Raw genomic sequence first — 22,522 nt, 5'->3', positions numbered from 1 at the left:
TGTCAATAATTATTAGTGATATTAAATAAATTTTACTCCATATATATACCAATTTATTTAAATTTAACAGTAGAGTTCAAGAATCATTAATAGATTTAGCTATAGAGAAAGGCTTTGCATAATCAGCAAATAATAAAATTATTTTAGAACTATCGACGACTAGAGGAAGATCATTAATAAATATTTAAAAAAATGTAGAAAGATTCAGTATATAAAATCTAAGTATTTAGAAATAAGGTCAACTGAAAATTTGCAAAAATTCAGAATTCGAATAAATTTATTATTTAATTTGAAAAAATAGGGCGTATATAACCTTGCTTGGCGAATCACTCGATATATGCTTACATCATATACGTAATAATGAAAATAATAATAATAATAATAACAATAATAATTTATACGGTAATATGAAATACGAATAGGTACGTGGTCGAAAGTCAAGTCTTCGCCAAGTCTATTCGTGCTTGATCCTGCTACAGTGACGTCTATTATAATAATATATATCGTGAGTCTCGGCAATCAACATCATTATATTACATACAAAGTTCAATACGGTGCAATTCTTTATTTTCTCAGCGACGAGACCACAAATTGCAATAATAATAGTATTATGACCGATCGACTACAATATAATTGAATACTCATATTATATAAAAAATATATTATATACAATAAGCTATTCAAATATTATATGGTTATAAATTTATAGCAAATAATGAAAATAATATTCCGTGACTTATCCGAAGCTGCAGCACGACCACTTATCATCCCTAGGATTGTCCACTCCAAGAAACCCCTTGAAATAACCACACCACGCCACTCGAACTCGTAACTAGCCATGCGCAATACACCCATACGGAATACTAGTCAAAAATACTTCTGAACGGTATCTCTATTCGAATACAAATAAAAATAAATTTCAATTACTTTGATATTTTTACTCGTATCCGAGATCGATTTCAGAACCGAAATTAATCTAGGTGGGGGTTCATTTTTTTTTTTGGCTACCCAGTTTAAAATACCAAAGCCCTTAGAATTTGAAACTTAAGCGTGTATAATAATAATAAATTGCTTGAATAAAAATCGTAAAAAACCGCGTTCTTTATTTTATTATATCGGGTATACTATATTATATACATATATCGCCGGTGTAGGAAATAGGAATCTACACTAATCCCATGACCAATTCAATTAAAACGTATAAAGGTATAGACGCAGAAACATCCAACAGTATATTATATGATTGGACATTTTGTGACCTATTGTGCGTCCATCAACTTCAGGTATAATAATTTCCTTTATGGTTTAATAAAAATAATAGTTCGACCGCCTACTACGATTGTTCCAATTCCAATACACCTAATGCAATTGAAATAGAAAAAATGATGTCATTATAATGCTATATAATATGTATATACCTATAGGTACTATATTATATATTTTTTTTTAAACAAAAAAGTATTGTTAAGTTTTCTTTTAATAAAATACGTATTATATGGTACAAAAACCTATAATCATATACCAGACACCTGTCATAAAATTAAACTTAATACTTGGATAAAATATCGAAAATCAATTGATTTTTTTTATTAAATTACGAACAAAGCGTAAATTTACTGAACTAGTTTTAGTAGACTAACCTTTTTTTCATCTAATAAATTTCATCTAATCGCCGGTATCTAATGTACATCTAAATGTATATGGACTTTCTGCCAACTATAAGACATATATATTATAAAATATAACTAATATAAAATATTATAATTTACAATGTTATCACAAACAAATCGTGATAATAATAAAAACGGTTCGTGTTGCTTATATTGTATTATGGTTTTCAGCCGATTTCAATGGAGAGTCGGACGTGGACAACAAGCAGAACGCCGCGGCCAGGGAATCTGACGCGTCATCCAACGTGTCGGACATCAAAATGGAGACGGGCACCGGGTCGTCGCTGAGCAACTACCGGTATAAGATCGACTACGGCGCGGACTCGTTGACGGTTACCACGACCGCGACCGCGGTCGACGACCAGCACCCGCGGTCCGCTACCCCGAAGAGCGGCGGCGGCAGTCAGACGACCCTTCCCCGCGGCGGAGGCGGCATTCCCCTGGCCGGCCCCGTTCCAGTCGACCCCCGGTACGCCACGGCCGCCGGTTATCTGGGCCACATGCACCCACACAACGTCATGCACCACCCGCTGGCCAACGGCGCCGTCATCGGCGACTACGCGGACCCGCTCAACTACGTCAGATACACCAACAACCATCTCGCCGTGAGTGCTCATCATATTATTACGTCCTACCCTAGGCATTATAATGATATGTATAGGTAGCTTGTGTAATGTGTACACCGAATTCGGTTTTCGCCGCTGTCAAAAGAATCTCGTGGATAAGGTTATAAGTTATAACATTATATAGGGTGCTTTGCATCCAAGAAATCCACCCCCCCCTCTCACCCCAAGGGGGCTTGAATATCATATTATATGATTAAAATGTTGTCCTCGAATTTATTATGTGAAATTACAATTTTGTTTTGTTCAGAAAAATACACAACGGGGCGATAAATTCCCCTTTTTTTAAAAAAATACTTGTTTATTATTGATGTTTGTTTTTTCCCTGGTGAAGGTACATTCCTAAACCGATTTGCTCGTGGAGTTATATTATAACCGAAATACACAAAGTATCCACTCCACTACAGGCGAATTGCCTATCTCGGTCAGATTTGACCACAAACCTAGGCTAACCGTGAGGCGTGAAACGAGGTACACTAAAACCCATATAGGCGCAATTTTAATCTTATTCTTTTGGGTAGGCAAAGCATCCCACACCCCCTAATAGCCTTCGACGGCTTTTATGCGGGTTTGTCACATGTGTACAACAAAATTAATTACTATTACAAATACCTAATTGAAACAATTAGGAAATTGTACTAGCCAATATCAAAAATAAAATAACCGCTAATTCTTAAGTACTAGAATTAAGAAAAAAATATTTTATTTAAGATTTAAAATAGAAAAATTTAAATCCAACATCAGGATGTAAGGTTAATTATTTCTCATTTAGGAGTATTTATTGTCGTGTAAAGATCGACAAAACACAAAATTGTTAAGTTGTTGGTGAAATGGTGACATGTACATGCGTGTACGATAACGATGATAATATTATTTAAATGGTCCTGTAAGGCAGCTATAATTACGTCATGATACCTAACAATAATTAATAGTTTCCACAGACTAATATTCATTTACATATCTGCACACGTCATCATTGACAATAAGGTCCTAAAATTTGACATATCACATATAGAACGCAAAGCTATACACACCCCTTGTACCCTTACACAGGATAGGCTACGCTACAGTCAACCCTTTTAATCGCCCTATATAGGTAATCTTTATTACCTACTGCAACCGTAGTAATTGTATCGGATATTTTGTCCTTTTTACCATATGATATGGGAAGTATCTTTGGAAAATCTACATAGATACCTAACGTGTTTTTCTCCAACCAACCGACAGTATAAATCTATAGGTTAACTATCGCACGATCGCACTGCAGCTTTTTATCCCATAACCGAACATATTCATTTCTACGTTGCATTCGATCAGAATCTCTTGAAGTTTAACGGTTTCGAGGTTTTTTTTTACAAATGTTTTAAATATTTGGTTTTTTGCTGCTAATCGAATATTTTACATTTAAGCTCCGACAAGACGTCGTGCAATATTAGTTCTACTATATAGAGGTCATCTCGTGCTATAGTTTAAAATTTGGATAAAATGCCCGTATTATCTGCCTTTCGTACATTTCAACAAGACACTAGTTATTATTATTCTGTATTTCTGTGGGTACAATGTTTTATACGGAACGACGTGGTTTTATTTTCGATATAGTATTTATTTTAAAATATGTGGTCAGACGTTAATATTAAGTGAGATCGTCGTCATAGATGATTTCATCACTCAACTCGCCTTTTGTTCCGAGCGCGGTTGTTCGTTCATTATACCTATTCATACATAATTTACCATGATTATGAATAGGTTATTCATACATAATTTACCTATACGACCTATGCACCGTTCTGCTGAAAGATTTAAAACGAGAAAATTAAATCTACGACAGAGATAATGTTACAATAGGTGTATGATTATAATGTAATACCTTCAGCATTTTGCGGGCGGCTATCTGGCTGTTCGCAGACATCCACTCAAATGCGTGCGGATGGACAAATCGCCTTGCCACGAAATTAGTTATTACCGGCTGATATCTCGTCCAGAAATTGATTGTATTATGTAGTATTATACAAAATATAAACTATACCTCTTTATAATATTATTAAATAATATTAGTTGTCGTCTTGCGGCGATTAGGTATTAATCCGAATTAGTGGTTAAATTATACTATTATAATATATAGTAATATTACGGTCGGTCTATCCCGATAGTCGCGTTAATTAATTATGTATATTGGTAATACGCACTCATCTCTACAGTATCGTTTCGACTTCTTCGAACTGTTCGAGTAGGGCGAACGTAATAATTGAACGTGCTTTGTAAGTCTTCAACTTGAAATAATTAACAGCAATATAATATCGCATTGTGTACCTATCATCAGCAGATGTATTTTAAAACAATAATAATATTAAGTATCCCAATAACGTTTGACGAAATTAAACGAGCCCGTTTGCACACTAATACGCAACATGTCTACACGTATAATATTATTTAATATTATATTATTATTATTATTATTATTGTATGCCTCACCGTTAGAGAGATGCACATTTTACCGTAAATTCCACTAATGTGGTTTTTTTTTTAATGTAAACCGTTTTGGGAAGCGTGGCTTAGGCGCTTATCCCCTTTTAGTGCACCAATCTAATTGGGGGCCCGTGTGTGCCAATAATCGAATTCTGTCTCGTTTTTGGAAATTATATTATAGTGCATAGCAGATGCTACTAGGTATCTATTTTATATGCAAAGACGCAAAGTTGGGCATTAACTGGTTAGCAAAATATATTATATAAGGTAAACATTAAAGCCAAGTACAATAATTTTGTTTTTACAGTTTTTACTTAAATATAGTCATATGTGGTTTTCTAGTCGACTTTAAGTTGAATTATCAGTTTTAATAACTTAGTTTTTCCAATCAATTAGAAAATAATACGTCGAGTGAAAATCATGTTCATACCTACAACCAATTAGTTGATTATTTTCTGTTTGATGACGTTGTAAAAATAAACTGGTAGTGGCTTACACCATTACAGCTAATGATCAACAAGAATGAGGAATAGTTTTTTTTTACAATTTTTAACAAAAATATCTAGTTATGGTTATTACATGTGCACAATCAGTAATCACTATGATATGTATCTATGTATGTCATGGGGCGGTAATTAAAAATAATAATTGACCTAGTCGAATATATTGATCTGCATATTAACTATAAACTTTTAGAGTTCGATATTATACTATTATGAAGGCATGACTTAACGTTCTTAAACGTCGATTGAACTTACCTAACTCGAGTTCGTTATTTGAGTCATTAACCTAACCTATAATAATAATGTCATTGTAAGTCTGTAACTATTAACTTTTATTTAATTATTACATTTGGAGTTGTGAGGGCCTAGTGGCAGCCCACTAAAATGTATTGACATTGGCGTACGACTTAAAATAATATTCAAATCGATTTTATTCCGACCATGTAATACCAACATATAATAATTTATGACGTAAACCAATGTATATAGAAGCGAGTGTGTATAATATACACGATGATTCACCAATCGTACCCACCCACTTTTTTCTTTAATAATGAATTCTGATTTTTGGAATTTTCTAGTTCACTAAAAAACCATATTTCCAAATACATAGATTTGTTTTATCCCATTTCAGGAGTGTTCTGATCTTGGTGACACCAAATTATTTTTTCAAATGAGAATCTCATATTTTATTCGTAAATTTTACATCAGAAGATATTTTTAAAACTTTGATGTACCTACCTAACTAAACAGACAATTGAACGAATAGTTTCGAATTACATTATTAACTTTGTATATCAAGAATAAAATATGAATAATAGGTCCATGATAATAAGTTTTGAAAATACTATGGAGCTATGAATATTTGAAACTTATAGAAATTAATAACTAATAAGCAATCTATCAACATTTTATAATTAATTGTAAATATCGTGTGAGTATAACAAAAAATGGATCTAACATAACATCTGTTTTATATTTTTTTTTGTAATTCATTTTCGAGGACTATTATAATATAATCCTTAGTGAATACATTTTAATTACTCAGAAACTAGTGGTTAAAATTTTGATTTAGATGCATCAACATTTCCAAAATAAATCTGTCAAACAATTTAGATTAAAAAGGGTTAGTTTTCATTTGAAGACAAATAAGTTTGTATCGTCATAGGACACTCCCCCATATAGCATTTTCCAATGTTAAAACTTTTATAACGTTGCAGTTGAGTTGAATTTGAAAGCTTTGTAAAATAAGATTTCATAATACTAAATTAAATGTTTGTTTTTAAACCTTTACATTAAAATAAATTCTTAGAGTTATGTAAACACTTAATTTAGATTAGATTATCAAAAGTTCATTTGTATTAAACGCTGAATATATGTACAATGATCAACACTTAAATAGAGTATCATAAATATTGTATATTAAGCCTAAGTTTATAAGCATTAATAATAGGTTACTAATTTAACGTTTCGCACACATTAAATGAGAATGCATTGTTGAAAATATTAGGATCCTTATATATTATTACGGACAACTACTTAAAAACGTCGAAAATCGGGATGCATAAAAATCATTACCGATGGACAAAGTGGGGTTGGACGTGATTGGTGAATCACCCTGTATAATAATATTTAGGTATACATTTTGAGTTATTGTGACGACGGGCGTTATGATTGTTCATACTCTGGTAATAACAATATAACATACATGTAGTCCAAGCCCAACACGCAACATCGTTGTTTTATTATACATTTCGACATTTCGTACCTAAATAACATAACCCCAACAATTAAGAATGTAAAATGAAATAAAATATGTAGATACACGTTTTTGTGTGCGTGCGCACGTGTGATCGTGTGTGCTGCTGGTTTTGTTAACGAGTCGATACGGTGAAAACGTAGTCTCTGTTCGTATTGTGATACGATTACAAACAGTATAATAGTACAAAACGTACCTATACATCATAATATTATAACAATATAAATTATAATTATCAAGTGTAACGAACATGTCGCTACCGTTTTCTAGTGGACGGGGGAGCGGGGTATTTCCCGGGTTTTCCCCTCACCGCAAATATGGACTGTGCAATGGGTACAACAACTTAAAATCGCAGTGTTGTTTATGTACCTATAATAACAATAACGAATTATAATAATTAATCAAGCTATGGCATGTAGAATGATTAACAAAACGTCAGCGGTGTTGAGAAATATTCGTTTCCGCACTACTCAACACTCCACCGCGATCATTAAGTTGTCTCCCGTTACTGGGTACTAAACATAGACGCAGCGAAATGGGGTTGAATCGCACGCGTTCCGTTTGTCCGAAGGGTTGGACAACACATGTATTAGTGTACCTACATAATAATATATTATATATTATTGTACATAGGAGGTATAGGTAGTTAAAGTAACGACAACAAATCGTTGACCGCCGACTTTGTACGATCCGGGCACATTATAATATTATATCAATACCAACACATAGGTATAGGTTTGCGAATTCGTAGCGAAATGTATTTTGTTTTATAGCTGAGTGGAATAGTGTGCGATACCAATTCCTCGACACAAAATGTAATTGTGTGTAACAATGGGTTCAAATTTGAAACTTGAAAATCTGCATCATTTTATTTTTTGGCGTTTTCAAATAACTGTTTTGTTCTTTTTATTGCTTTAAGCCTTAAGATATTTTTTAAACAGTTTGCGTCAATCGACATTAATTCTTATTCATTATTACTCATTCAACTCTTCTACAGGGGACCCCCTAACATTATATATATATATATATATATATGCAACATTTTATAATAATTAAGGACCGAGTCATTTCATAATGGCCTGTCATTCAAATAATATTGTCTGCGTTTCTTCTTGCGTTGTATATAATGTTATAAAATATTTTTGTCACTCAACGAGTTTGTCGTTTCTAAAAAAAAAAAAAATGTTAATTCCATTGCTCGCTCTGCGTATGGCGATTACTTTTCCCACACAGATAGTAAAAAATCCACAGTCCTCTGCGATGCGATATTATGTCGTACAATTTATTGTGTATGGTGATTTTTTTTCGAAAAATACATACTGCTGTCACTTGCTCGGGGATTATTGTAAACACGGTTACAATAATTTCACAAATATCACGAATTGTTTATCTTCTTAATGTGGTTTATAATTATATATTGTACGTCGTTACTCATTATATCGCTTAAACGCTCTCGCGCGGTTTCTCGTCCGTCCAGAAATAATATGGTTAAGAGTTCATACGTGTAGGACAACATGACGTACACTCGATGACATAATATTATATTGTACACACGGGACGACTCGGGCGGGTCAAATTCAGAACTCTGACGTTCGTAGACGGTCGTAGGATTGCGCGGGTTAAAATTATTGTTGGTTTGGTACCTAATTATTTCGAGGACTCGATAAATCGTTTCTGGGTGGCTTTTCTGCGGGCAGTCCATCCACGTAGTTTGACCTAGGAAAATGTGTGTTGTTTCGATTTTCAATTTTCGCTGTTACTATTAAACGTATAAATTCTTGGCGATTAATATCACCAACTTCGTAGGCATCATGCGATAGCTAGTAGGTAGGTAAATAATATAACAAGACAATATTTATCAACAATACGATATTGAGTCTACACGCCCCTTCCCACCACGTCCCAAAGTCTGGAAAAACACCGCCGTGACCGTAATAATATTTAATCGTCGACAAAAAATAATATTATTAAATAATGACGCGTGACGTCCACTTAATTAGTAGGTATACAATATACGTCTGTGTGTGAGTGTGTGTGTTGTGTAGGTAGGTTGGTTGTTTTATTTGTTTTAAGGGTAGTTATTTTTTTTTCGAGGGCTGAAACCTATAAATAAGGCAGACGAAATTACACCTACCTTCTCACCAGCCGTGACCAGTACAGTGCAGTGGTCCAATTAATTCTGTAAAAAATATAATGTATTTAATTCGATCGACTTATTTTTAAGTAGGTATGCACCTGCAGCCGTGACGTTATTATTGCGGAAATCGAGAGAAAGACGTCATAATAATATTAAACGTATTTCTAAAAATGTGAACATTTATTTTGATTTGGAAAAAAATAGATCATCTAAGTGTTATTAAAAATGACACGTTATTATATACACCCGACTTTATTGAGTGCAGAAACACACCTACGCAAAACCGTGTGATTACTCGTCGTTCTAGTAAAGTGATTTTTGATGAAAAACACAAGTTACGTAATTTCAAGCAAACAATATTTTTCTAGTTAATGGTACTGACCTACCCGTAGAGTTTTCCGAAATAATGCGCCAGTATACAACAACCAATGGACTGCAATTAATATAATATTATAGGTAATAATTTAATATTAATCATGCGTAGGACTATGATCTGCGTTTGAATGTTTTTTATCGCACAGTTGAAATCGAATTGTTATGAAAGTTTGAATGTGTTTCGATAGAACTAAAATACACATCGCTTCCAACCACGCTCGAGCACAATCGCTATGGTCAAATTCACTCTTCGTAGAAAACGTTATTACATATAGTCATACCGACACAATCGACATAATAATATATATATTTTTGATTCGTTGTATAATATGAATATCATACACGCGATACCATACAAACCGTGCAAATTGATGATTCAGACATTCTGAATTGGAACGAGAGTATAATAATTAATTAAAATTAGTTAAAAATTAATTATTGTTACGTCAACGATTTAATCAAATAATACAATTCCACAGCGGAGTTTTCATACGAGTCGTAGACAAAATATTATACTATGTTCACAAGAATAACTATTAAAAAAAACTATTAAACGCGAGTCGTGGAGTATAGGTAATATAATATTATATAATAATATTTTACATTTTCGAACAGTTTGATTCAATTTCCAGTCGTCATAATCACGTCATAATCTTTATTATAATATATTATATTTGGAGCTATTGTTATATTATGAATTATGATTATTATCAAACGTTGACAATCGAGTTAGGTAGTCAAAATAAATTAACTTGAGTTAGTAACAAATATTATTATGTTGGTTGATTGTCGATTTTACGTTTAAAGTTCAGTCATAACTGAGTAAACTGTAAACAAATATTAATTATTGTAATATATTAATTTATTATATAACTCTAAAAGTTTAAAGTTAATAAGGAAAAAATATCAACTTAACTTGTCTAATTTATTGTTCATACATTTATTTGGGTTTCTCGATACTACGACTGAAGCTTAAGTGGTTGTTTTCCGCACGAAGCCGTTTTTCTATGTAATATCATAATAATTACACTACAAAAATAACTATGGTACTGACATGGGACCTGCATTTGTAAGTTACTTTTAACTAGTATTTAAAATATATATCAAAGATTTAAAATTAAAATTGTTCTCAATACTTCATTTATATATGACCTATTTCAAACCCCCTTAAAGAGCGAGTGTGTGGTGAACTATTAATAACACAAGTCTTCTAACAATTATTATGTCCAGAAGTATTTATTGCTTTATTTTTTATTTAAAACTCTTACATTGCAAAGTGACAAAAAAAAAAAATATATTAAATTATTTGTTAGTGAACTCTAACTTACTATAGCTAATGCTTATACTTTGATTATTATTAAACCACGGTTGTCCTGTTAAATTTGATTTGTGGGTTACCAGAATATTAAAAAAAATATTTGAAAATTCTGAATTTCACTTGACTTGGTGAATTCTGTTCTTATAATTAATCCGAACGTTTCACATGTTTTCTTGACAGTTGAACATATCTAAGTTTAAAAAAATCTCCAACAATACAAAAAAAAAAAAATTACAACACGGTACAATATTAATATAGGCAGGTACACGAAAAAAAAATTTGTGTCACACTTTCAATAACCAAACGATGAAAGAATAATGAACCAGTGCTAATTTTTCGTGACGATTTTTTTATCCTCCTCATTTAACAAGCATAATTTTGAAAAATGCCCTCTAGTATAAATTATAAAAAATAATCAAATTAATATGTCCAAATGTTTTACTTCCTATTCGCCATATTTGACATGGCAACTTTTGATGGTGTCGTATGCATAGTTAATGACTGTAATAAGCTTCCTCGATTCTCAAAAACATGTGAAACTATATTTACAAAGTATATAACCAATAACAAAAATTGACTGGTTATATTTTGACTAGTTGTTTGGACATGTTACGTTTGAAAAATAACCGAATAAAAAAATGTAATAATAAAAAATAATCCGACAGAATGGATGTAGCGATAGCATTAGAGAAAAGGTAGGAGAGTTCGCTTTCAATGATGAATATTTGAGCAAACCATAAGAAACAAACGCACAAAATACCATTGTAAAATCAATAAATTATTATTAAATCTCTTATAGATTATCAGACATTGAAAGTGGAATACAATAATTATTATTATCATCGTTGTTGACCTACCACTTTAAAAGTATTGTATCAATAGTTCAGTAGTAAATTGCAATATGTTGGGCCAGTTTGTGATATTATTTAACAGCGTGGATAGAAAAAAATTTTAATGTTTTAAGTTCACAGGTAGTTAATGGTTTTTTTTTTGTAACTCAATCAAGTTATTGGTTAACATTGAAACCGAAAACTTACTTACTAACTTGAGTTGTGTTAATTTTCTTCGTTATATTTTTATTAAAACAGCCAAAACAACTCTCGGAGACCACGATGACCTCTCGGCTCTCAACAATCCCCTCGCTGCTTTTACTTCGCTGCCCCGCAGTAATCGCACTCGGTCGGTCCCATCGGTCCTATACCATTTTTCAGGCAACGACCTTCTTGGGAATGACGCTGTGACGTTTCCAGTTTTTATTTTTATTATTATTGTGTGACATATCGTCCGCAATCCGTTCTCATTAAATCCCTAACGAGATCATAACACACATGTCACGCATATTATGTATATAATTAATAGTACGATATAATTGATATTATAATATATATATATATATATCAGATACTATATAATACTCGCTTCGAATAACGCGGTTTCTTGCGTGTGCTTGTGACGTGTGTTCGAGTAAAACCGTTTTATCAAATTTCGCATGAGAAACAATAATATTATTATTATTCAAAAACATCACCGCAGGTATCGCGATGAAGATTTTCACTAAAAACGAAAAAAGCGTTACTGCCTACCTAACATTATGATAGTATGCGTCGTCGGAGTCGTAATAACATAAAAAGTCTAAAACCAAAATCTTATGTACAGGATAATGATATTATGTTAGGCACATATTATTTACCATGTAATCAATCGTTATTGAAACATATACTTTTACTCGTATAGGTCCTATTTATTTCCAAATATTCTTTCAAATCCTCCTAAAGGATGTATTAAAATATCGTCAAACGTTTTTTGGTTCATCGTCAGTAAATATACCTACAAATGATACCTACCTAAGTGATATTTTAACGTAGAATACGAATGTATGGGTACTTGTACTCGGGTTTGTAATTCAGAATAGTGTTGTTCCCGACACTATGGCTCTATTACACAAAATTTGAATTAAAAGTTTTGGGTGAATATAACTTCGCGACAATGCGACTCTTACTTACACTAAATTCACGTGTCTATTATATTATTATTATGAGTGTATCGCGGACGTTTCGGGGCCATTCAAAAGTACCGTGGCTGAAAGTTTTCGAACTTAATCGGTGCCCCTGCAAACATTATACATAACATTCATAATTTATTTTCTTGTTTTTTAAACGGTAGGTAATTGTTAATCACATATTATGGTATCGATAATAAATAATAATATTATGTTGTAACACATTTTTAAGAATTTGTTTATAAATAGAACTGTAATAATAATACCTACGCTATGATGTACCATCGTATCGACTAAGTATTCTGTGTCATATTATATGGGAACCTAAGATTTAAGCAGACCGATTGGTTTTTTTTCCCCAAAATAAAGTGGTTTTTCTCTCCAAGGGTGTACAGGCGCTTCACTAATGTCAAACATGGATATACCTATATACCTATAATGTTTTATAATATTAAATCGAAAAATGACCCTCGTCGCAATGATGCGGTCACGTCGGGCAGAATTCACTGTAAATATCGTAAAATATATTCACGGCATATTATACGAAAAACGGTCGCGTACACACACACGCACTTGATATTATTATATTTACATAATATGGTATATACCCAGCATTAGTGAATTACCGGGTATAGCAGCGTTTTTTTACGAGTAACATTATGTATATGTTTCGATAGCAAAATTTGCCTCCACGTAATACAGCTATAGTGCGTTTTAATTAATACTGTGTATACAGGGTGATCCATTAAGCACGCACAACCCCCATTATTTTTGTTGAAAATACAGATAAATTGTGTGTTTCTAAATCGATATTCAGTCGAGTAGTTTCTGAGTTATTGAAATGTTTTTTTACTGAGGACTTAATAATAATATGGTCTTTGAGCATGGTATATAGGATCTAATGGTTATTATGCTGGAAGAATGATTTTTTAAAAATTTTAAAACATTGATAGATAAGATAACTGATAAATATAAATCACTTAAGTGTTACAATAATCATAGCCACCTCGTAAAACCTTCCAAATCCTTTATCACCGTTATGGACCTTTATAAATTATTCGGCTTATTACATAGAGTTAAATAACTCAAAAATGATACTCGAGAATTTCGATTTAGATGCGTATCGACATATTTTTTTTTAAATTCATTAGATTTCCAATAAAGATCTTCAATGTCCAGTAAAAGACGAGCATTATATAGCATTATATGATGGTTCTCTTTGAAAAAAACAAGTCAATGCTTGGCACAATATGGGCGAGAATGCTCAGTGAATGCACCCTGTATACCTCTGTTGAAAGCCAGCAAGAAAGCCAAAATCGGTAACGATATTATTATAATAATAATAATAATAGTAATCATGTGTATTAAATACTAATCGCGGACGATGATCCTGCAGGCGCACATGTCCCGTACACGCCGTCATAGGAATAATATAAAATACGGTTTTCAAACATTTTTTTCCCGTCCCGGCCAAAGGCCGTGTGTGACGTGCTGGTTTTTTTTTTGGTTTTTTTCGAATCACAAAATCGCACCGCCGCATACGCCAACCCCCCCCCCCCCCCCCCCCGCATCACCACCAGCCACCAACCCGTTATTAATTCGTATACTCGACGCGTAGACCACCCCACGCACGCACCCACTCACCCACCAACCAACCCACGCACACACGTACGCACGTGGGTACATCGCGTGCACATTATATACATATATGTGTGTGCGGGATACGACGACCCCCTCGACCCGGTCATCGCGTGATTCCCGGTGTTTTACGGCCCCATATAATCCTCCTCAGTGGCAGTCGTGGTCATCCACCGTACAGCTCGCAGGCCGTGCGCGTATTTATTTATTCATACGATTTACGCGCGTTTACCTGTGCAGCCATATATACAGGGCGATTCGCCCGGTTCGCAGTTTTGACATCGCTGGCTTAATCCTCCGAGACCGTCGTCGTGCATTTCGTCCAGTCGATCGCGGCAGGACACGCATTTCACCAGTAACAGTATCCTGGACCCAGGTCGTCGTATATACCTACGTCTTAAAGACCGCGTGCCTTCGAACGTCTCCAGGATTTCTGACTACCTATTGCGTATAGTAGTCATGTCACGAAGACGCGCGTGACGCAGTGCGGCGACACAGACTGTGTGTTTATATACCCTTAACTGTTGGTATGAGAATATTCATAATACGCATTGTACATACTACAGAGGAATGTGCAAAACTACTCTCGATGTGCCACGCAAAGGTACACTCGTTGATTCGAAAATCGACTGACTGTCACACTTTGATTAATTACCTACCTATATATATTTTTTTTTTTTCCTTTTGAACCGACAGCAGAGGAGGATCTGTGTGAACACTACTACTCCTCTGCTGCCATCGTTTATTAATGTTTAATAAAAACGTTAATACATGTACATTCTTAACACATAACTAATTATGGTTGCTTCACCTTGAAAATAAACATTAATACAATAGGTACAGTACAATGCAATACAATTCGATACAATAAATAATAAAGTCAGTCAGTTGGAGCGGCTGCCACTGCATTCGCTCTTCGACCTACCTATATATTTAGAAGTAGGTGGTATACCGATGAAGGATGAAACGCGGTTGACCAATCGCGCCCTGTACGTCTGATTATTAATAATTATTCGGGTCCGGCCCAGCGGCAGTGTGATATGTATTATGTGGATATTATTATAAAATGTACTAGGTATACTCGTACATAGGTAATATATAGCCAATATAGGTGTATTATAATCACAGGTCCGTTCACCCTGAAATCCCGGACGTTTTCAGCATGTCGTGTCCGTCGTAAATAATAATATTATTTTATAAATTATAATATTAAATAATACTTCCCCGCACCGATTTATTGCCGTTGACCCGTGGGCCGTGGCGTGTTATGAGATTATGTTTAATATTTTAAACACTCAATTATAGACGAATCCGCGAGTGATTGAACTGCAGACAACTTGAAAATTAATAAAAATGTTTACAACCGTATGCAATCGTTTAAAATGACGTGTCTATACATACAAAGTGCAGGTTCTATTAAAGTTGTAAATGCAGATATACTCACATTTGGAAAAGTATATTGTAGTATTTTTGGAAATATTGTTTTTTACATAATTTGAAGCTTTGAAGTGTTTGCAAATGTTTAGATGAGCGAAGAAGTGGACTGATACTTTACGGGACGCCTTGCACCCTACCATTCCACTTTGCTCATCAAAACTTTTAATATCTATACTTATAGGTAGGTAAGTTAAAACTTAAAACCAATTGACTGCTCTTTCGAAATTCAATTTATGAATGTATTGAAATTCTTGGAAAAATATTCTGCTTCTAAGTATAAAATTAAATCGTACGATGTCGTTGAAAAGGGGTGAAAACAACTTTTGAAATACGATAGAATTATAGCTATATAGCTGCAAACAGTACGGCATTACATTTTTTTTTAATGCTGTATAACACCTAGCTATAATGACTTCAAAGTTCAAATAATTATGTAAAAAAATTAATATTTGTCGTTCAAGTCTCAATTTAGAATAACACCACATAATTAAATTCAGACCATGATGACTTCGATATTACACTAATAATACTGGTTTAATACTGTTTTTTTTTACTCGGGGAGGGCGTTTATGTTTTTTTTTTTTTTTGATAATCTGTCGTGGGAACATTCGTGGCACTGCAGCGCTGCAGCCGTTTCTACTCAGGTTTTTGAATAAACGCAAAAGCGCCGTGTAATCCGACACAAACCGGAGAGGCGTCCTATAATATGACTATATATAATACAACAGAAGTCGTTTTTTCCGAAAATGTCAGACATTTTTTTGCTTTATTTCGACGGCACGCTGCTCCCCCTCTCCTACACTGCACTAATACATATATGGTTATAGGTCGGACACTAGGGTTCGGCGCAGCTCATACTAGCTGCCCAAAGAGAAGCCCGAGGGGGTTGAGTCCACGTGCGTGAACTTAAATATTTAGTTTGGTGTGTTATTTATACGAATTCATATAGCCATGTAGGCACCTACCCTATATTACGATATTTATGAAAAAAAAGTCAGTGCGCGCGTTTTATTAACGTTTGTTATACACGATATTTTAAACGATACACATTATGATAATATAATTTCGCGTAATTACGAAGGGTAGAAAAAACACAGGAAAACGCATATAATATACATATTATCGGAGAATATAAGAAAAAACTAGAACAATAAAATTAAAAGTTTACGTCAGGCCGCGCCTTACATACAAATACAGGGTGCCCATAATATTATATTATTATGGTCTGTACCTATTTACAAGACGCGATTATTTTGAAGGCAATCATACTCGTTTTATGGAAAAGTATTAACGTTTTTAGACAATATTGTTTTTGCAGTACATTTTTTAGTTATAAATTGAATTCATTGCAAAACATTATTTTTTACTATGTTTATCGTTTGTACTCATCATATTTTAATGTGTTTACTTTTTCGGTCAGCTACCCGTATATTTGAAGCTTGTATATTTTTTTTTCATATTCCAGAGCAGAGTATATTTCTGAGAATTTCAATTGCATTAAAATTAAATTTCGAACTATAATAATACTCAATAAGTTATAAGTACTATTCTAAGACATTTTTCGGGGTACTATGCCGCTCCACTACACTCGTCGATACTATACTTTAAATACGCATATTCAAATATCAAGTTATTATAGCTACCGCAAATTTTAAATTCCATTTATAAAAATATTAATTCCCAGAAACAGGCTCTGCTTTGAAACTATATGAAATTAAAAATTGTATGCTGTCGTTCAAAAAAAAAAAAAAAAACCGAAATAAGTACCTAAAATAAGACCATACTTTTTTTCATCAGAAGTACTTAATGTACGCTGCAAATCGTATTAGGCGACCTCCTCTAGACAAGTCAGTCGCAGCAGATTACTTTTTTTTTTTGTTCGATATAATTATATTATATTTATTAAAATACTATTTTAGGAATTCGTTTACATCACAGGTCTGAATAGGTGCTATTATATTATATAATAACATAGATCTGTAGAATTATCAATTTAATATCAATTTACTTATATAGGTACGCTAGTCAATAGCGTCTAAAGACGTCTGACGTTTTTCTTTGTTTTTCAAAAGTCGAATGTCGAATAATTATACTGCATTATTCGTATAAAGTTTCCGTCAATCGTCCGCGGATCAAGGGTAGGTACTGGGTAACACACGCACAGTTTAAGAGGTGTACACTAAGTCTGTAGTCGTGTACAAGTGTAAACAGAAATTGCGGCTGCAGCAGAGATCTGGCGAGATATGCTATCATATTATTTTAAGACGACATAGATTTATCGATCTAATATCGATTCACCTATGGATGCCGGTTCAAAGTGTTTTTTTCCATAGAGACGTCTGAAAGGTGAAACAATTCGGAGTTTCGTTATCTCGTCTTTTTGCGTTTTTCAAAAGTCGAATGTCAAAATTCTATTGCATTATTCGTACATATAGTTTCCGTCAATCATCCGCGGATCAAGGGTAGGTACTGGGTAACACACGCACAGTATAAGAGGTGTACACTAAGTCTGTAGTCGTGTACAAGTGTAAACAGAAATTGCGGCTGCATCAGAGATCTGGCGAGATATGCTATCATATTATTTTAAGACAACATAGATTTATCGATTCACCTATGGATGCCGGTTCAAAGTGTTTTTTTCCATAGAGACGTCTGAAAGGTGAAACAATTCGGAGTTTCGTTATCTCGTCTTTTTGCGTTTTTCAAAAGTCGAATGTCGAAATTTTGCAATAGGCATTATTCGTACATATAGTTTCCGTCAATCATCCGCGGATCAAGGGTAGGAAACACGCGCATAACATAATAGGCATACGGTTATAGTATAATATAATATATAGTCGTGTGCAAGTGTAAACAGGAATTATTGCGGCTGCAGCAAAAAGAGTCGATGGGGAATATATAGATAGGTATATCGTGGGTACCTCTATACATAGAGCCGTCGGTGGGCGGGCTGGTGTTTACGAGGACAAACGCGGCGTGACACCCTATTATGTAAGTATGTATTGTTTTCAAAGGTCACGTTTTCGCGTGTCCCTTGACATTTGTTGTAATAATATCGTATATGCATATTATTATGAATTATCCCGCGATGTTATTTACGTCATAACGAGCGCTCGAGCTTCTCGACAATTTCGACCGGAGAACAAAGCGATCCCGACCTACCCGATTCGCATTATATAATATTATTACTGTTCACTATACTATACTTATACTATACCCGATGACTGCTTTAAATTTACCCAATTTTTTTTAATAAAACACTCAAATCACTAAATTTCAATTTTTTTTCCCGATCTGGTCAGATTATAAACCATGCCAATAGGTACACATCAATTAATTTGATTAGTACACTTACCTACCTATCTATATTATATTTTATTTTTTTTTATATATATTATATATTAAGTTTTTATAAAATGTATGGTTTCTTGTTGACCAAAATACGAAAATATGTTAATAATTTCAAAAAAAATAACTGTGCATGCATTCTGACTGTTTAGCTGTTGTATAATTATATTTATTGTACTCGTCCCGCAGACATTATGAATAATATTTTTTATTTTTATTAACCATGCGAGTGATTTCTATATTCGAGACAGTTGCGATTTCAATCAGACTTGTGGGGGGAGGTTATGTTATAGGGGATGAGTCGAGTTTAGTACCACAGGACAAAAAAAAATACGCAACAAAAATTGATTTCTTCCTCTTGCCGAAGTCTATCCAAGCGTGAATACCTTTTGTATTACCTATTGTTATTATATTTTACAACTTTAATAATATTTACTGATCCTCATCAACGCCCACCACTGATTCGAAACCTTCAAAAATAAAATCATTGTTTTTAAATAATAGTATTTATAATCAATGATAAAACGTACAAATTATTATTTGTTTCCTTTACGCGATAGAATTATTACTACCAGCGTCGGGTTACCCTACAGGCAAAACAATCAGGTGATTGGAGCGGCAAATTTGTTAGGGCGGCAAATTTGCCGCACTTAACAAAAAAAATGTATTTATAAAATTATATTATAACGTTTTATAAGATGAGTATTAGCAACTATGTTATTAACTCAGTAAAATACTGAAATGGTTTTGGTGACTAGAATTGTTATTACTAGAATTGTTATTATTAGCGAATCTATGTTTTTCCCGGAAACGGTTTATATTAAATATATATGATTACACAATACACATATTATACATTATGGCGATAGCCGATATGAACTAGACGAATGTAGTTCTAGAGCAAATGAAGTAACTCAGAAAACAACTGGAAATGAGACATTCTGGGTATGAAAATATTTACGATAAATTCAAATTTTTGATCAACATAGACAATAAGTCAATTGATACCGATGATATTGTCCAAGGAGCCAACAAACTCCAACAGTTTTATGAAACGGACATTGACGAAACCACATTTACTCAAGAATGCATATATTTCAAAACTTATATGCAAAATGCAACAGAAAAAAAACAACAACATCAAAGTTTGTTTACATTTTTTAGGAATCAAAATTTAGAAGAATTATTTCCGAATGTAAGCATCGCTTTGAGAATATATTCCTGTATGGCGGTTACTAATTGTTCAGCAGAGAGATCGTTTTCGTGTCTCAAAAGAACCAAAACGTATTTGAGATCTACAATTGGCGAAAATCGATTAAATAATTTGGCTCTCCTTTGCATTGAATCTGAATTAGTGTCGACAATTGATTTTCAAGACTTAATCGAAACATTCGCTAACTTAAAAAGCCGAACAAAAATATTTTAATAAATTTATTATATAATATTTATAATATTTTAATAATATTTGACGATTGTATTAAATTTAATATAATAAAGAATTATTAAACTAACAATGTATTTCTATATGTATTTTGTCTTAAGTATAAAATGAAAGGGCGGCAAATGCCCTGCTTGTAGGCGGCAAATTACTTAATCCGCCACTGATTACTACATAATATCAGCTACTTTCTTACCTTTCTTACGTTGATTAAAATCTGAAAGTCCAAACAGAATAATTCAACGTTTAAACCGTTCAGACATTCAGGCAAACCGATCGACTTGAATCTGTAGGGACAAATAATGCGATTAAGTGATCGCCACAGTCGTCCATAAATTGTTTGTTAAAATCGTTTCGCGCGGGCAACAACCGCTCGGACCATGGGAAATCCTAGTTAAGTAATCATCATTTTTCAACAATTTCCACGATTTTTCCACATTTTTATTTTCGTCGATATCAGTATATCACTCTGTAAGTAATACGTAATTAATTAACATTGTTTTAAAATCCGTATTTTCCATGTTTTTCAAACGCTAATAACTTTGTGATGTCGAACAAAATATAAACATTTTTACACGACCAAAGTTATACTTTGTATGGTTAATAGCTAAGTGCATAATATGTGTTTCATTATATCAATGATTGAATCCTTATCGGATTTTTCCCACGCAAAACCGTAACTAACTGCAACTTGCTGGAGTACTGACACGAAACCACTTGTTCTTTATCCACAATTAAATTAAAATTTTTTTTTTTAATTACATTAAAATGTCCTATATTAAACCACTTAAATTGCGTTCTCTTAACGAACAATGTGTGGAGGCCCTTCTAATGTCCGATAAAGTTATTATAGTAAACTACGAGTTCGGTTAAAGAAATAAATAGTCGTCGGTCCGCGCACTGCAGACTATACTGGAGGATGCTGCCACGGTGAGAGACTTAATGATAATAATAATATTATTATTATTATTATTATTACATAATATATTACTATGCAAGTCGAACCACCTCGTGGCGTTTTGATTAAAGATTTCATAATTCATAACGCTAAAGCAACGTATATAGTATATAGTCACGTCAGGATTACCGCAGGATGCGACGGCAGAGGAACCCGATCGTTTTCGCAAGCGTATACCTAAGTATAAATAATTAGAACCAAGGACAACATGAAAATTTCCTCCGAAATGTAATAATAATATTATACAGTATAATATTAGGTATTTAGGTCATTAGGACATCCCCGCAGGGAAAAATGTTTTCTGGTGACAAAAGTCATGATTTACAGACAATAATAATATGTATTCTAATAATCAATAAAGATTAAAGACACAATTGATTTTATAATTGAATTGGGTTTATTACTAGTTGTGTCTATAGACAAAAATGGGGCGGAGTGATAAAGGAAAAAATATATGTAATATAAAATTTAACATAAAAAATATTTATATTTATTGCTTTATACATTTTTTTGATACAATTTATACTATTTATACGTGGGTAATATCGGGCATCTGCTCTTTTACGAAGTATATAATAATAATAAAATACGCGTACAGACTAATGACAAAAATTGTAATTGGGCATAATATAATGCATCTTTATAAAAATAGAATATTATGTAAGTATGTTACAAGTTTTACATATTTACTGTTACAACAATAATGAGGAGCAAAATTTCAAAAACATTACAAAATCAAATCGCACGGGTACACAGATTAAAAATGGAACGATCGACTTGAGGAATTAGCCGCCCACCGAAGACGCTAATTATCGACGTCTTATAAATATAAATTACGAACGATACACCGACA

General features: G+C 33.2%; 1 protein-coding gene across 1 annotated transcript in view; it reads left to right on the top strand.

The window, feature by feature from the left end:
- LOC132934433 (irregular chiasm C-roughest protein) overlaps positions 1 to 22,522 on the top strand; it is a 244,080-nt gene that overhangs the window by 199,760 nt on the left and 21,798 nt on the right. Inside the window, exon 10 of the mRNA XM_061000733.1 lies at positions 1,842 to 2,275. Coding sequence (XP_060856716.1) covers positions 1,842 to 2,275 — 434 coding nt within the window. The remainder of the gene's footprint in view (positions 1 to 1,841; positions 2,276 to 22,522) is intronic.

Source organism: Metopolophium dirhodum, chromosome 1 (genome assembly GCF_019925205.1).
Source record: "Metopolophium dirhodum isolate CAU chromosome 1, ASM1992520v1, whole genome shotgun sequence".
NCBI classification, from domain to species: Eukaryota; Metazoa; Arthropoda; class Insecta; order Hemiptera; family Aphididae; genus Metopolophium; species Metopolophium dirhodum.
Note: the sequence above shows the minus strand (reverse complement) of the source record. Positions and strands in the feature narration are given on the sequence as shown.